This window comes from Zootoca vivipara, chromosome 17 (genome assembly GCF_963506605.1).
Source record: "Zootoca vivipara chromosome 17, rZooViv1.1, whole genome shotgun sequence".
Classification (NCBI taxonomy): domain Eukaryota; kingdom Metazoa; phylum Chordata; class Lepidosauria; order Squamata; family Lacertidae; genus Zootoca; species Zootoca vivipara.
This window is the reverse complement of record NC_083292.1, coordinates 35,149,361-35,166,702: the sequence shown is the minus strand read 5'-3', so window position 1 is coordinate 35,166,702 and position 17,342 is coordinate 35,149,361. Positions and strand designations below refer to the sequence as shown.

The window sequence follows — 17,342 nt, the reverse complement described above, 5'->3', positions numbered from 1 at the left end:
GGGGGGTAGGAATATTTACCAACCCGCCAAATTATTTGGCTGCAGGCATCTTTGCTAAACAGAAATGAAGTTCACTTAGGAACATAGGAAGCTGCTTTATACTGAGCAACCGTTGGTCCATCTAGCTTGTTATTGTCTATATTGACTGGCAGCGGCTCTTCTAGGTTTCAGGTAGGATATTCCCACCCCTGCCAGGAAACTGAACCTGGGGCCTTATGCATGCAGAGCAGATGCTCTCCAGTGAGCTGTTGTGGGTCTCTAAAATACAATACAGTACAGTGGTACCTCAGGTTAAGTATTTAATTGGTTCTGGAAGTCCGTACTTAACCTGAAGCGAACTTTCCCATTGAAAGTAATGGAAAGTGGATTAATCTGTTCCAGACGGGTCCGCGGAGTACTCAACCTGGTACTCGATGGTTTTAAACCTGGGACCTTCCGCACACAAAGCAGATGGTCTTCGGCCCTTCCCCATACATTTACCCAGGAGCAACCCCAAGTTTGCAACAACTGAGATAAAGAACTCCCCTACATGAAAAGGTTGAAGCATTTGGGACATGCTAGCTTAGAGAATAGGCAAGTAAGAGATGACATGATAGAAGTTCGTAAAATTATGCATGGCATAGAGAGCGTGGGTAGAGCAAAGTTTTCCTCCCTCTTTCGTAAGCCTAGAAAACATGTGGGCGTCCAATAAAGCTGAATGTTGGAAGATTCAGGGCAGATAAAAGAAAGTGCTTCCTCATACAGCGCATAGTTAAACTATGGAACTCACACCTATAGGAGACAGTGATGGCCACAAACTTGGATGGCTTTAAAAGAGGATTGGAGAAATCAGGGGAGAATAGGCTTTCAGTGATTAATGGCTACAGTTGCTGTGCTTGGCTTCCGTTCTAAAAGGCTGATTAAACTTGCTGGAAACCACAGGAAAGAAGAGGGTTCTTGGGCCAAGGTCCTGCTTGCATCTGGTTGGACTCTGCAAAAACAGTGTATTGGACTAGTTGGGCCATTGGCCTGATCCAGCAGCCAGGCTCCTCTTATGTTCCTAAGACTACAGTCTTAATCTGTTACTTAAATTGAGCGTGGACCCCCTTGGACTCAGTGAGAATTGCTTCTGAGCAAATTTAGGATTGATCCAGCAGCCCATTTGCAAGCTTTGAAATGTGTAATACAGTAGGTGAGGTACAATTCTTCTCTGTGATGCTGAATTTTAGCTTGTGGGGCTGGTGTTAAGTACCCACCTGCCTGTTTTGTGAGGCTATTTTTGTTTGGGTGCAAAAGGGAAGAGAAAATGTTAAAGGTATTGTTTCATTCTAACTCAGAGTGGTGGTGGTGGGTTTTTAACTGCTTTTTTTGTTAAGCTTCTTTTTCTCTCTTTTTTTAAAGAAAGCGTCTGTGTTGGAAATTTTTGTCAAAAAGGCAACGTTATCAAAATGGAATCAATGAATTGGTTAAACAAGGAGGTGATTAATCAGCAGTGGAATGATTTAATCACCTGACAAGGACTGGTTTCTGAGACATGCACTTAAGTGTGTGCGTTTGCACACACACAGAGAGAGAGGAGGGGGGAGGGGAGAGAGAAAGAGTCTGCAGTGCACATCTTCCCTCTAAACATGTCCCTGCATGCCTGACTGTCTTCTGGCTCCAGGCTTGTCCTCCAAAATGCGTTCCCAGCCAAGCCTGCTCCGGAGGTGGGGGAGGTTTGCCTTCAGGGCTGTGATAAAAAGTTGTATGAGGACAGATGAAAGCATCCCAACGTATTGTTTATTGAGCCGGTTTTGCTGCTCATGAAGACTTATACCCCACTTTTCTCACAGAGGCTCGGTGACAGCTTATGTTGCGTCCTGGCGCTACCAGTCTGCTTACTGGACCAGGAACGAAGTTCTTCCGTTAATTCTCAGAGCCCTAAACAACTTGGGCACTGAGTGCCTTAAGGACAACCTGCTTCTGATAGTGGTCACTTCTGGTGGTTCTCTATTACCTTGTGGTTCCCTGGTTCGTACCAGGGACTGAGCCTTTAGTGTCATAGCTTTTAGTGTCCGTCTCTCATAACACTAGAGCGGATAAAATACCTTCTTCACACAATGCATCACGGGAGGCAGTAATGGCCACAAACTTTGGCTTTAAAAGAGAATTGGACAAATTAATGGAGAAGGCTTTCAACAGCTACTAGCCATGACGGCTATGTTCTCCCTCCACCGTCAGAGGCAGTAGGCCTCTGAATACCAGTTGCTGGAAGCCACAAAAGTAGAGAGTTGTGCTTGGGTCTTGCTTTATGCTTTCGCACAGGCATCTGGTCGGCCACTGTGAGAACAGGATGCTGGACTGTATGGGCCACTGACCTGGTTCAGCAGGACTCTAATTATGTTCTTGGGTTCTTATTAATCTCTTACTGCAACAGAGCCGGGTAGTCTTTGGTCTGGTTGCACTGAGTCATCCATGGAGCCCCAGATCAAAGGATGTAGGAAATCCTGCTATCCTCTGCTGAGGCTCAGTGTATTGTTTTTATTTTTCCCAGTCTTCCCCAGCCCTCTGGATCTTGCTAGGCTCCCAACTCCCATCATCTTCCCTGACATCTGGCCATGCTGACTGTTGCTGGGACTAACAGGAGTTGTGAGTTCAGCAGCATCCAGAGGGTACTACATTAAGCAAGACTCGGATCAAGAATGAGGATGTCCTGAGCTTCAGCAGAAGACTGCATAGAGTTTTCTGAGCCCATTCAGCAACATCAAATCATTAGGAATCTTTTTTTTTGTTTGCATGTTATGTAATGCGCTTGGAAATGATTGTTAAGTGATAAACCTTCACTATAGAACATAAAGAGGTGTGAAAAGTGTACACTGAATCCCATCAACATCAGGAGCAAAAACGGGGAAGGGAGATGAGATAGAAAAACAGAGGAACAGGCACACTGCTCAGTTCTGGAGCATAGGATTTGTGTGGAGGAAGCCAAATTCATCCTCTGGCATCTCCATTGAAACAGGCATTTCTGGAAAAGACCTCCAAACCCAAGACTGCGGGCAGCTCCCACCAATCAGAGGAGATGGTCTGATTCCCAAGCGGCTTCATATATTCTGATTAGGGATGTAAGAATGAGGGTGATTTCTGTTTCCACCTGCCTTCGTCACAGCATTGTTTCCATTCCACTGCAGTTCAGCTTCTGCCAAATACTATGTTACTCGTCTTGCTGTGCACTGTTTGACATACAGTGGTACCTCTACTTACGAATTTAATGCGTTCCGAACGCACATTCGTAAGTAGAAAAAAAATTGTAAGTCGAATCCCATAGGAATGCATTGGGAGAAAAAAATCGTAAGTCGAAGCAACCCTATCTAAAAATTCGTAAGTAGAAAAAATCCTATCTAAACCGCATCCAAGATGGCGGACGGAGCTTCATTTGTAAGTAGAAACATTTGTAAGTAGAATTATTCGTAAGTAGAGGTACCACTGTACTTATTTAAGTAATTTATGGATTTAATGTCATTAAGGACTTGTTTCCACACCTTTCTTATGAATGCTAAGGAAACACAGTTTGAATGGTGAAGAACTCCTCATTTATATCTACTTTGTGGACTGAAAATGGTGAATACATGTTGGTGTTTGATGGATTTAATTTCTATTCTGGGCATGGGACGAATAAGCAGACACCAGAAATTTCTGTTTCCATTTTTGATGGACTTCTCTGACATCTCTAGTTCTGATACACTCATTATCAGTCTGCTACACTCCTGTCCTCGAAATCCTGTCTCAAATGTCACTATAAAAGCAAGCTGCTTTTTAAAGCTACTCGTTTATCCACATCATATACAGCCACGCGCAAAGCAATAAATGTCCGAACTCCCATTCTTGCCCAAGAGGAACCCAACAATTCTCTATAAAGGAAATCAAATAGTATATCAGGACTAGCATTCTTCTCAAAAGCTTCCCAGCTGTATGTAGCACCTTGGCTCGTATATGGCAAGCAAGTAGTTGCTTCCAGCAGAAGCTTCCCTCTTAGACTGTTGAGTGCCTAAAAATATGTGGGCAAGCAATATAGTGAGATATTTTTGTGGATTAATGTCTTCTAAGAACTTGCATGCAAGGCTGTCAAATGTCAGTATGTGTCTGAAGAACTGTATTTTACTTGTTCTGAGAGGAGGGGGGAGCAGTCATTAAGGATAAGGGACAAATTCTGTTTGGTTCACATTTAAAGGTGAAAGTACCTAAATTGCACTTTCAGAAACAATACGTGAATCGAAACAGCTGTCCTGCAAAATTCACACCTCGCTGAGTTTTGCAACACAGTTCTCTGGGCAAGTGGGGTCAAGTGTGCATAAAAATATATCTTATCAGTGAAAATAATATACAGGCATGCATATTAGGGGAAGTTGCTTTGCAAACGTGTGTATTAGGCAGAGTTGCATCCAAAATTGTATGCTGGGTGTAGTTCACACTAGAATTCTGATCAGTTTTCGTGAAGGCAAATCACAAACCAATGTGAAAATAACTGAACTAAGGATTAGAAATGAAAGAAACTTGAAAACTGCTAGTTTACTTGAAAACTCCTCTCTCTTTATTCATTCATTTTCCTACATTTATATCCTGCCTTTTCTCCAGTCCTGGAACTAGGGTTGCCAGACTCAATAGAGGACAGGACTTCTGTGCCTTTAATTGCCCTGCTCTCTTTTGAGTCTGGAAACCTTAAAGAGAAACCAGCAGACCCTTTGCTTGGAAATTAAACAAAGGGTCTGCTGGTTTCTCTTTAAGGTTTCCAGACTCAAAAGAGAGCAGGGTAATGAAAGGCACAGATGCCCTGTCCTCTATTGAGTCTGGCAACGCTATCTGGAACCCAAGGCAACTTGCATGTGGTTCTCAGGAGGTATCCCATCCAGGCACAGACCAGACCCAGGCCTGATTTACTTCTGTAAAGCAGAAACCGTGTGCCTTCAAACCATACCCATGCAAATGGCATTTTGCACAGTGGCCCACCAGATGCCTCTGGGAAGCCAGCAAGCAGGGTATAGAGGCAGAAGCCCTCTAGGGTTTGGTTTGGTATTGTTCCCAGCAATGAGTATTGAGAGGTTGACTTCTTCTGCACTTGGGGGGTGGGGTGTCTGTTTTTAGCCATTGTGGCCAATAGCTACTTTTTGGACTCTCCTTTTCTGTAAATTTGCCTAGGCCAGGGCTCAGAAACCTGTTGCCCTCTAGTTGTTCTTGGGCTCCAACTCTCACCCATCCCCAAATAGCATGGCCGCTGGTCAGGAGTGATGGAAGCCGAAGGCCAGCAACATCTGGAGGGCCACAGGTTCCCCATTCCTGGCTTTGGAGGTGTGATACTGAGTGTCACATCCTTGCCATCCTTGTTTTTCCCCTAACTGTATCCTCTGCTCTCCCTTACCATGGCAGGATGGACCGTATGACAGAGGACGCCCTGCGCCTGAATCTCTTGAAGCGGAGCCTGGACCAAGCCGATGAGCGGGATGATGTCCTGGCCAAGAGACTGAAGATGGAAGGGCATGAGGCCATGGAGCGCCTCAAGATGCTGGCGCTGCTCAAGAGGAAGGACCTGGCGGGCATCGAGGTGCCCCATGAGCTGCCCGTCAAGCAGGACGGCCTGAAGGTCTATGAGGAGAAGCTGAATGGGAACATGAGGCCCCACACGGACAGCCGGTCTTCAGGGAGGCCAGGGAAGGAAAACATCAATGAGGAGCCAGTGGACATGAGCGCAAAGAGAAGGTAGGGAGCCCTTTTGTGTTTGCATGTATATCTTCCTATATGCATAAATATGTAAGGCTGCCATCATTCAGCCCCGCTGGAGGATTTGTCGTACCTTACCCTAGGTTTCCATGAAGAAAAACCAAAGAGACCAAGAAATTTGAGCTTAGTGGTTGCATGGGGTAGGAAGCAGAAGCACTAGGGAGTAAATGCGGGGGGAATGGCAGGGAGTGTTGGTTGGTGAGTGGAGCGAGCCAGTGCATGAATAAATGAATATATACCACCTTTCATCCTACAGCCATAGGGCTCTGTACTGAAGGTAAAATAAGAACTTCAGTACACCGGGTGGGGTGTAGCGGTCAGACAGTGTCGGACTAGTACCTGAGAGAGACCAGGGTTCAAACCGTCCACTCAGCCTTGAATCATACTGGGGTGACTGGACCAATTGATATCTCTCAGCCGAGCCTACCTTGCAGGGTTCTTGTGAGGACAAAACAAGGAGGGAGAAACCCACATACATCACGTTGAGCTCCTTGTGCAGGGGAGAGAGCAATACAAATGTAATAATGAGCAAATAATGGAAATGACAGCGACATATATATTTTTTTATAAAAAAAAAAGCAAAGCAGCACCATAAAATGACAGTACAGTTGGGGGAGAGATTCATCAAATCCATCCAAACCATACTACCCTCAAGCTCCAAATGCTTGGCAAAGGAGGTATGTCTTTGCATGTCATCTAAAAAGAACAAAGCAGCAAGACATAACTTGGTATGGAGGGAGTTTCATATTTGTCTTTAAGAAGGATAGGAGCACCCTTGGCTCAATGATCTATTTATCTCCCCTTTTTGTTCTTGTCAATACGGTGCAACCTTGTGGAATGTCTTAAGACTGTGAACATTACATGTCTGAAACTTTGGCAAGCCACTGCCAGCCTGTGTAGACAGCACTGAGCTCGATGGACGAAAGGTCTGACTCTGTATGTGACAGATTCCCATGTTCCTAACTTGATGACATTTTTTAAATGATGTAAATCTAACTCATCACATTAGAAAAGCCATACTTACAATAATTGCAGTCTGCTTATTTTGAATTTATTTGCTTTGGGTGCCCCTTCCTAGGCCTTTCCTTTTCCCAAAGGCAATGAGGGGAGTTGTTGCCAATCACTTTCTGTTCATTTTTTCTTCTTCAGAGGAACACAGTAATGTGTTATTGGATCTGGGTCAAGCTCTCACTTCCATACGTCACTACTGGGGAAACCATAGCTTTAACTATACAGACCTTTGTCAGCAATGTGGTGTCTCTGCTTTTTAAGATGCTGTCTAGGTTTCTCATTGCTTTTCTCCCAAGAAGCAGGCGTCTTTTAATTTCGTGACTGTTGTCACCATCTGCAGTGATCATGGAGCCCAAGAAAGTAAAATCTCTCACTGCCTCCATCTCTCTCTCTCTCTCTCTCTCTCTCTCTCTCTCTCTCTCTCTCTCTCACACACACACACACACACACACACACACACGATCTCTATCCCTACCGTTATTATTTTATTTTATTTTATTTTATTTTATTTTATTTTATTTTATTGAGTAGATGTCTATACCGCCCTTCATTGGAAAATCACAGTGCAGTTTGCAATATAAAAACACAAAAATGCATAGCATAATAACAAACGAAAACAGTTTAAAAGGACATAGAGAGAACAGGCTGTCTCAGGCTGGGCAATAGCAGTGAGGTCTTGGGAGGGGACAGAGTCATGCCTCCTGTGTGGGCCACACTGCACCCCTGAGCTGACGCGGTGCCCTCAGGTGGAAGGTGACATAGGAAGCTGCCTCATACCGAGTCAGGCCCTTCGTCCATCTAACACAATATTGTCTTCACTGACTTGCAGTGGATCTCTAGGGTTTCAAGCAGGGGGCATTCCCGGCCCTACCTGGAGATGGTGGGAATTCCACGCACGACCTTCTGCACAAAAAGCTGGTGCTCTGCCATTGAGCTGTAGCTCTTCCCTTCACCCCCAGCCATACCCTGGCTTAGTTCAGTCATGCTGCCGGTAACAGAGGAAGAACCATTCCAGCTGGTTTCTCTGTGCGAAAGGGGGACATTGCCACCTTGTCCATTGCCTCAGGCAGCAAAAGGCCCTGGGTTGGTCCGGCATCCACATCCCTACATCAGTTCTTCTTTAGTGAAATCTCAGCTGCTCTGGTATTTTGCTGGAAGGGTTTGCTCGAGTTGATTGCTTTGTTTTGAATGCTGTGCTCAGTGGGCATTGCACAAAAGCATGAGCCCTTGCCAGCTGGATCAGGCCAATGGCCCTCTAGTCCAGCATCCTATTCTCACACTGGTCAACCAAATTGCGAACAGTTGTTCTCCCAGGAGGCCACACCCGTAGTCTCTTTGCCCCCAGTGCATGGGTATCTCACTACATCCTTCAATCTGCCCGCCCGCCCCTGCCTTTATCACTGGTCCAGGGGGAGGGAACAGGTGTCAACCAGCCTCAAGGTTTGACTGACATGGGCTCCATCTCAAGATGTGAAATCCTGACTCACTTGCGCAGCTCAGAGGCGCAGTGCCAGCCGTGGGAGGGAGCAAAGCGTCTCTAAGGCAGGAAGCGCCATGGGTGCCACTCAGTTTGGCGGGTGGCAGTGCTGATGGCAGCAGCCCAGGCTGCCTGCCTGCCATCTGCTCTTCCGCCCCTGCTCGCCGGTCATCATCATCCTCTTGTTCCCTTTGCACTCGAGCAGAAGGATCTTCCGGGGAGCTCGGGGTGTGGGGCTTGGTTAGCAGAAGGCTGTCACCGACTGCTCAGAGAAGACCCCCTAAGAATGTCAGAAAAGTCTTGCAGCTTAGAGGAGGCAGAGCATAGCCATTATGGATGGTAGCCATTGATACCTCTTTCCTCCTTGAATTTGTCTAGTCCTCTTTTAAAGCCATCCACCCCAACCCCTCTCATCAGGCAAGAGGAGACAGGTGGAATTGGAAGAGCTGGACAGATCAGACCCAGGGGGACTGATCCGCCGCAGAGGATCTTGCTCAGTTGTGTCTATGTTAATCGGGGGTTAGTGGGGTAGTCTGTATTTTCCACCCGAGGTAAAATAATGCCTGTAGCAACACTTCTGCATACACAGCCTTTCCCCAAGCCCCCAAAGAAGTGGGGAGAGAAGCTCTGCAGGCTCTTTATGCTAGGGACGTGGAAATCTGTGCACCTCCAGAGGGTGTTAGATTCTGGCCGACAGCAGCTAGCATGGGCAGTGGTTAGGACTGATGGAAGTTAAGAAGCAGGAGGACAGGCGTTGCATTGATAAAGAACATAAGAAGAGCCCTGCAGGATCAGGCCAGTGGCCCATCTAGTCCAGCACCCTGTTCTCGCAGTGGCCAGCCAGATCCCCATGGGAAATCCCCAAGCGGACCCAGAGCACGAGAGCACTCTGCCCTCCTGCATTTTCCAGGAATTCAGAAGCACTATGGCCTCTGGCTGTGGTAGTAGCCATTGATCGCTTTCTCTTTCGTGAATTTGTCCAGTCCACTTTTAAAGCCGTCCTGGTCTTCTATGAGGGCAAGTTCATAGCTCAGCTATGCACAGTGTGAAGAAGTTGTAGTGGAGGGTTGCTTTTGGAACTCAACAATATGGTGCCCTCCAGGTCTGCCTGGAGTCCCATCATCCACAATGACCCCTTGGCTCATGCTGACTGCTGGGGCTGGCGGGAACTGGGGGTCCAACGTGCTCCAGAGAGCCACAGTTCTCCCACCCCTTTGCAAATCCTTTGCTTTCTGTGAAAGGCTGAGGGTTACAGAGCAGGTCAGGATCTGTGTGAACCTATGGGTTCTGAAAACAGCCTTTTCAGGCACTCAGTCTCCTTTCAGAATGGCATTTCCCCTCGCTTGATATTGATTAAAGTTTAGTGTGCTTGACGCTTTGTTCCACCCGCCCCCCTCCTGAAGTGTGACATAAAGCCATCTGTGCTGGGGGAGAGCTGTGCAACATTGGCCACACCAGTCCCACATGCCTGTAGAGAGAGGGAGGGCGGGAGGGAAAAATCTAAGATCGCTATCAAAGGAAGAAATAATTGCAAGGAGTTGGTTCCCCCCCCCCCCAAAAAAAAGCTTCAACAAAAAAATGATGACTGAAAGGCTAAGGACCCGATTACAGTTTTCATAAACCATGAAGTGATTTCATGGCATGAAGTGAATAGGCAAAGCTCATGACACAGATTGGGATTGAAGCACGCTAAATCCTACTCAGAGTAAGACCATTGATGGATTCTAGTTCATCATGGCCGTGATTTTGATGGGTCTAGACTAGAGTAGGATTTAGCTGGATGCAATCCGTTATACCGAAACGTAATCCAACTCATTGCTCGTGGAGCTTCAGTGTGCTTGAAGTTAATGTGTCCGTCTTCTGATCGTACGGAGCTCTGTGGGTGCACTGGTGTCCTCTTGCAGTTTCATACCTGAGGCACAGTGCATGCTATGATGTCTTGAAGCCGAGGCCTGATGCTCTTGTTAGGATCCTAAGAAGTGCAGCTCTCATCTAGAGACTTATAAGAGCCCCTCGGGCTTCCATCCCTCAATGTGTCAGAGAAAAGTTTGAAAAGCATGGAGGGAATCATTTGGGCCGCATGGTAGCAGAGGTTTTGAAAATGTATGGCCCCTGTATCGGTAGAATCTTGCGCTGGGGTTCCTTATAACATGGAATTCCACCTCTTCAGAAATCCCTCTTTAGTAGGAGCATGCGCCTAGTCCTCTTGGGAGTGCTGCAAACGTGTAAAAACAGAAAAGCTGTGGCTTTTGAGGCTTAGTACAAGGGGAATGTGTGGTCATGTGCACATTACCCTATACTCCTCGTCTGGTGCTCTCCCACTGCTGGTTTCTGAAGCCGAGCACACGCCACACGACCCACATGCCATATGTATCCTGTACTTTCTGGAGAAATCCTGCTGTTCGGTGTGCTTTCCCTCAAACCTGCTTCCATCCGATTTGGAAAAATAACTCACCGTTAAGCTTGTGAGGTGTGTCCATTTGAGACAGCCATTGAGCATGCTCAGATGACAGCTTCACTTAATAGGAGTTTTGGGAGAAGTTGCAGGCCTAGGGAAAGGAATCAGGTACATTAATGCACTTCAGGTGAAGGCACGGCTGCCGGCTGTGTATGACAGTGTTAAAATGTGACTTGAAAAGTGTGGGGGGTCAAGGAGAGAATGATCTCCCTGTGTTTTGGTATGTTAATGTATACATCGCCTGTGTGTCTGATGCTTAGTGCATGGGGGATATGCGTGTTCATGAGCATGCTCTGCCCAGCCCTCCATCTCTCCTTCAGCCCCATTCCTAGTTATTCTGCTCCTCCCTTTCAACTGTTCCTCTCTAGTATTTGAGGCACACACACCCTCCCAGCCTTAATTTTACAAAAGCTCTAGTCGTGTGCACAAAATAAACTGCCAACAGCATAAATTTACACACAGTGCCCATTGGTCAGCCGAAGTCAAGGGCAGAGACAATTTTCCTGTTACAACACTGATTTTGGGAGGGGGGGTTCGTTGCCAACAAAAAAAAAAGCCCTATGTGATGTCATAAAGCATGGCAGCAGCGCTTGGTTACCGCTGGATGACATCGCCCCGTCTCCGAGTGACAGGAAGTGGCGGCCACTGCTGGTTGCCCAGCGATTCCACTTCCAGGTCACTGTTTGACCCAGACCCTGCTTACAAATCCCTTCCTGAAAGGGAGAATCTTTCCAAGGTTGCGATGAGTATGGAGTTCAGGTATATCCTCTTTCCTTGTGAAAATTCTGGAACTTTTCTTATATCGCTCATTTTCTTTATATTGCAGTCTCTCTAGTTTAAAATTTATTGCCGCACGCCCTTTCTGGCTTTTCATGGAGCATTCCCCTTAGAATCAGTCTTCCTCTTTGCTCTCTCCCCCGTTTTTGTTGAGACCCTGCAGTGTGCAGCTCCTTCACAGGGGCCAGAAATATTCGTGGTGCCTGGCTTGTTCATCTCCTAGAAAATCTAATTCCCTGCTTGAACCAAATTAATTGGCTGACTACGTGTTAATTGAGGATTAGAGGTTGACCTCCTGTCAGTTAATTGGTGGGGTTAACAAGCAAAGACCCCTGAATTCAGGACACACTGGCTTGTCTCCCTCTTGCACCAAGTTTTAATATAAAGCGGGATCTTGAAAATGTGACTTTTTATTCCTGTTTGAATAAGAGTAGCAGCTAATTTTCCCTCTTTCCTGGTGGAAGGAGCTTGGCTTGCAAACAAATCCACAAGCGTCAGTCTCCTATGCACCTAGGCTAGCAATATGTGGAGTGACAGTAAGCAGCAATTTTTGGTCACACACACCTCTCTGATTGCCTGAAGGCAAGACCGACTCGCCACAGGTGACTAGCTTAAATGACAGTTTGCAAAGCTGGTTTTCTTTCAGTGCAATGAAATCATGGGCAGCCAAAAATCAGTGGGGCTCAGCTGGCAATAGGTTGGCTGCCTGATCCAGCCTTAGGGCTCTTCTCATGTTATTCATGGCTAAGGAAGGGATTTCAGCCTTTCCCCCTGATTTGCTAGCTTTCTACATGCAATGCAGGCTTCTGTGTTTTCTTATGGGGAAGGATTGAATGCTGTGGCACTCACACGGGGCCTGCAGTCTGGAACAGTACCAGCCCAATATGCCTCTGAATCACAGGTGGGGAAGCTGGCCATTGAACTTGGGTCCTTTCGGCAAGCTTCCCACCGTGGCACCTGCTTGGCCACTGTGAGAGCGGGACACTGGCTGAGATGGGCCCTTTTGGCTGACCCCAGCAGTAGGGGTCTTCTTAACATTCTTAGAATCCTGTTGTGATTCCGCACAATGTGTGCAGGAAAGCTCTTGGCGTCAGAGAGTGTGTGGTGCCTCTGACATCTCCACTGAGAGCACCTCAAGGCTAGGAAGGACCCCTGTTTAGGGTCCACATTCGCTGCACACACAGCCAGCATACCCATGTCTTTTTTCACTGTCAGATGTGTACAAATTCTGCCTTCTTGATCAGACCTCCAGTCCACCCACCGATGCAATCGAGTATCCCAATCAGTATTGCAGCAGAGAAGTGTAAGGAAATAGACATGGAAGAGAAAGCTATAGAGCCAATGATCTGTCCTGGGTAGAGATGAGCCCTAGTGTTTGCTGTCTCCATGGCTTCCTGCTTCAGGATTGGGCAGCCTCAGGCCTGGAGAGGGGGAAGAAAAGTGGTCCTCAGGACTCTTCCCCAGCCACACACCTCTCCCTGTGCATTGCCCTTCCCTGGGCCTTGCTTCACTTTTTTTGAGTGTTTTTGCCCAGCTGGAATGTCTCTTTGAACTCTGATAAATTAGAACAGGGATGGAGAACCTGTGTGGCCTTCCAGGCATTGTCAGACTTCCAACTCCCACCAGCCCCAGCTGATGTTCGGTGTTAACAAGGTCTGGGGGCCATCAGCATTTTTCTCATAATTCCCTATCCTTTCCTTTTCAATTCAGCAGTGACCAGGACAGGGGACGGCTCACACCCTCGCCAGACATCATTGTCCTTTCTGATAATGAGGCCTCCAGTCCCCGTTCCAGTTCCCGCATGGAAGAGAGGCTCAAGGCTGCCAATCTGGAAATGTTCAAGGTAAGTGGTCCCTCAGGCCAAGGGACTGAGCACATCCTTAAGCTGCGAAAGAGTGTGTGCAAGCTCTCGAGCCACACAGATCACTTCTTCAAGTGGCTGTTTGAAGCTGCAGCAAAGTGTCTTCGTAGGCTGCATTCATGCAATAAGTTTAAGGTGCTGTGGCACCACTTTAAAATGCCCCCCCCCCGCCCAAGAAGTCTGGGAGCTGTGGTTTGTTGAGGGTGCTAAGAGTCATTAGCAGGCCCCTTGTTCCCCTTACAAGAGCTACAATTCCCAGTTTCCTGAGAAGAGAGATTAATTGTTAAACTCCTCTGAGAATTGTAGCTGCATAATTCCTGGCAGGACAGGGGATGTGTCCATTCTCCAAATGAACTGCAAATCCCATCATCCCTGACCATTGGCCATGCTGCCCAGGGCTGATGGGAACTGGAGTCCAAGAATGTTGCTGAACTACAACTCCCATCATCCCTAGCCATGGTGGCCATGACTGAAGAGTGGTGCTTCCAAACCAAGCAGTCCTGCTTGATGGGTGTGGGCTGGCAGGCGAACTGCAAGTGTCTCTTAACCCTCCTTTCACCTCCTCCTCCTCCACCACCACAGGGCAAAGGCATTGAGGAGAGGCAGCAGCTCATCAAGCAGCTACGGGACGAGCTACGGCTGGAGGAGGCCCGGCTGGTGCTGCTGAAGAAGCTACGGCAGAGCCAGCTGCAGAAGGAGAACGTGGTGCAAAAGGTAAGGCTTGGGTGGGGCCATTCTGGCGAAACACAGGAGGACACCCAGACTTCCCACCAGGGCACAACACTGTGCCTAGGAAAAGTCAGCTGCTGCATTGGATCCGTCCATCACCCTTTGCTCATTGGAGCAAGGAGACCATGGGTGTGTGGCGTTGATTTTCCTCCCTGTATACGGAGATACTCCGAAGCAACACCCAGTAGTGGCCAGGGACCATTGGGGACTGGTAGGGCAGAAGGCAGGGAGCCCAATAGGTGGCACCAGAGAGCCAACGGCAAGCAGAGCCATCAAATTGTAGTTTTGTTCCCCATCTTCCTCCTCTCCTCCCTGCTGAGTTCTACAAAGGTAGAATGGAGACTGGGGAGGAGGAAACAACCAAGACCACCCCCTGGGCTTATTGTGAGGCTGGGAGCTGGCTGAGATGGGGGGGGAGCAGTGTCCCATTTGCCCAAGCAGACTAGCCTCCACTGGCATCACCAGTCCCTGCAATGCATGCTCTCCCGCAGTCTCTGAGACCTGACTGACAAGGCAGTCCAAGGGCCTATTCACTGGGCTGCCCCACCATTGCAAAGTGGGTGCACCTCCCCATTACTCCGGAAGTGTAAGTTTTATCTTTGTGTAAAGTGAATGTTGCCTCCAGTTTTGAGCCAACAAAACTCTGCTCCAGAGATTAAGAGCTTTAGAGCATCCCAATCACTCGAGTCTCCCTATTTTTCTTTCTCCCCTCTAGACTCCAGTTGTCCAAAACGCAGCATCTATTGTCCAGCCATCTCCTGCCCATGTCGGACAGCAGGCTCTGTCCAAACTTCCCTCCCGGCCTGGAGCTCAAGGGGTTGAGCCCCAAAACCTCCGAACATTACAGGTAAGAGGCCTGCAGCACAGCAGTGTGTCCCCTTCTGTGTCCCATCTCTTGAGCGCCTCATTTCTGGACCCATGGCGGTGTAGCTGTTGTGATGGGAGACAAGATACTCCTAAGCGTTAACAGTCAGAGAAGAGTTAAGGTGTTCACTTTTGTATATACTGAAGTGGTTTGCTTAGCTGCCTGGTGTCACCATTATTAGCCGCACGTAATTGGCTTGTCCAAAAACTATAAATTCTGTATAATATCCAACTTTGTTAATTTGACTGTTGTCCAAGTGGGCAAATCCACACATCTTCTCCCCTTTCTGTGCAGACATTTTTGAAGACAAAGTGCTGTTGCCCCTGATCGCACTTGTGTGGTGCAGCCAAAGCACTTTTTATTCCAGTCAGTTTTGGTTTTAAAAGAGGACTGGACAGAGTCATGGTTAAAGGGAGCGATGTTTCTGAATAGCCATTGCTGCAAGCCACAGGAGGGAAGAGCTGTCTTGTGCTCAGGTCCTGCTTACCAGTTTGCCACAGGGGGAAAGGATGCTGTACTTGATGGGCCATTGGCCTGATCCAGAAGGCTCTTCTTATGTCTGGGTATCTTAGTGGTTTGATACAGAACCACACAGGTCCCTTTGGTTCCTATCTCTCCTGGTTGAGCTGCAGGACATGGAACCTCAAGGCCATGTGCTTATTTCAGGCCCTGTTGAATGTTTTCTGTGCCATACCTATACATACCTGGGATGCAGACCTGACTGTAAATGGAGGCGGTGCCTCATTTGTTCCTGCCTCTTCTCTCATTTGCCATGCCTTAGAGCAGTAAAGCAGATTTTTCCGTTTAGCGCAGGGGCAACAAACCTCCATCCCATGAGTCTGATTGGGCCTAGACATGCCCACCTGCCCTAGAGCATCTGGTATAAGGGGGTAAAGGCAGAGCTTTTCCAGATCAACGGCTCCCCTCTTAAAGCGCTTCCCAGGAAGCCTTTTGCCTGTGCTGTTCAAACCAGATCAAATCCTTTATTATGCGTTCGCAGGCCCACTAAGAGCATGCCAGAAATAAAAGCATGAGCAGTGAAACATGTGCTTGCTTAAAATACGATATAATGCAAGGGATAAAAGCATACATCTAAAATACTATAGGCTACAAATGATGAAAAACGTAAGATGCAAATTGGAATTAAAATGAAAGTATCATCTTTTGAGAACTTTGAACCCGCGCAGTTTGATTTCTAACTGTGGCGGGGAAGTCTGTTGATTGACAGGTGGGTGGCTCCACCCAACTTCAAACTTGACACACAGGGGCCTGGGGGGGATATAAAGGATCTGGCCTGCCATCCAGATCCAGTTGCCCACCCCTGCTCCATAGGTCTGTCCAGTTGCTTCCAAGAAATTCCCGCCACTCTCTCTCTCCCTCCGGCATCATTTTCTCAGTTCCCAGAAGTCCATCAGTGCTGTGCTGACCTTTATTTTTCTGTGCAAACTCCACCAAGTTGGAAGAAGAGGCCATGACCCTTTTCACTAGAATGGAAACCGTGCCAAGTGGCTCTGGGGCAGCACGGGGGCGGCTTTCCTGGGAAGTCGGTTTATGAAGACCTACCTGCGCATCCATGCCTCCGGCTGTCCCTGTAGAAAATGCCACAGTTCAAAGGACTGGAAATCAGTAGTGCAGTTTTCACTTCCGGGAAAGGTTTTTTAATGGACTTTTGGCTCATGGCCTTGTCCTGGCATGGGGATAAGGGGGTTAGGACACCTGTCCTATGAGGAAAGGGGGAGGGGGAGCTCCTGTATACCTGAATCTCCCAAGTAAAGCTGAGAAAGAGCTACTGTCCGTCAGTGTCAACAACACTGAGTTGCATGGACTCAGGATAAGGCAGCTTCCGATTTAAACCAGCCAGTTATCCGATGAGGGCTAGAATAGTAGCTGTGGTTTGAATGGATGGACGTGCCTTGCAGACAAGAGGCTGGGAGGGACCTCGTCTTGAAACCCTGGAGAGCCTCTGCCAGTGGGGTATAGACCAGCCTTCCCTAAGCTAGTGCCCTCTGCCTACTTTGAGCTCCAGGTCCCAACTACGCCCTACTGGGAATGGCATGGGGGGGTGCTTTATAGGTGGACCTGCAGCACCGCAGAAGAAGTTGCAAATCTCGCCTTTGTTCCATGCTCTCCATCTCTCTAAAACACACACTTTTCTCCTCTTTGGAGCAGGGTCACACCGTCATCCGGTCCGCCACCAACACGACCCTCCCCCACATGCTTATGTCGCAGCGCGTCATCGCACCAAACCCCGCCCAGCTCCAGCAACGTGTCCCTCCGAAACCGGGCCTCATCCGCACCACCACTCCGAGCATGAGCCCCGCCATCAGCTACCAGCCAGTGAGTAAAGCAGCCCGGAAAGCGTAGGAGGGCCAGTGGGCCTGATCTTCTTACACGGCCACCTTGCCCACACAGCAGTTTGAAACTTCTGTTTTTG

At 48.0% G+C, this 17,342-nt stretch overlaps 1 protein-coding gene across 5 annotated transcripts in view; it reads left to right on the top strand.

Moving 5' to 3' along the window:
- GATAD2B (GATA zinc finger domain containing 2B) overlaps positions 1–17,342 on the top strand; it is a 67,720-nt gene that overhangs the window by 35,323 nt on the left and 15,055 nt on the right. For all 5 annotated transcript variants that reach the window (XM_035097919.2, XM_035097921.2, XM_060269451.1 and 2 more), the window contains 5 exons: positions 5,380–5,709; positions 13,164–13,296; positions 13,897–14,028; positions 14,759–14,890; positions 17,078–17,245. In XM_035097919.2, coding sequence (XP_034953810.1) covers positions 5,381–5,709; positions 13,164–13,296; positions 13,897–14,028; positions 14,759–14,890; positions 17,078–17,245 — 894 coding nt within the window. In that variant the 5' untranslated portion in view covers position 5,380. The remainder of the gene's footprint in view (positions 1–5,379; positions 5,710–13,163; positions 13,297–13,896; positions 14,029–14,758; positions 14,891–17,077; positions 17,246–17,342) is intronic.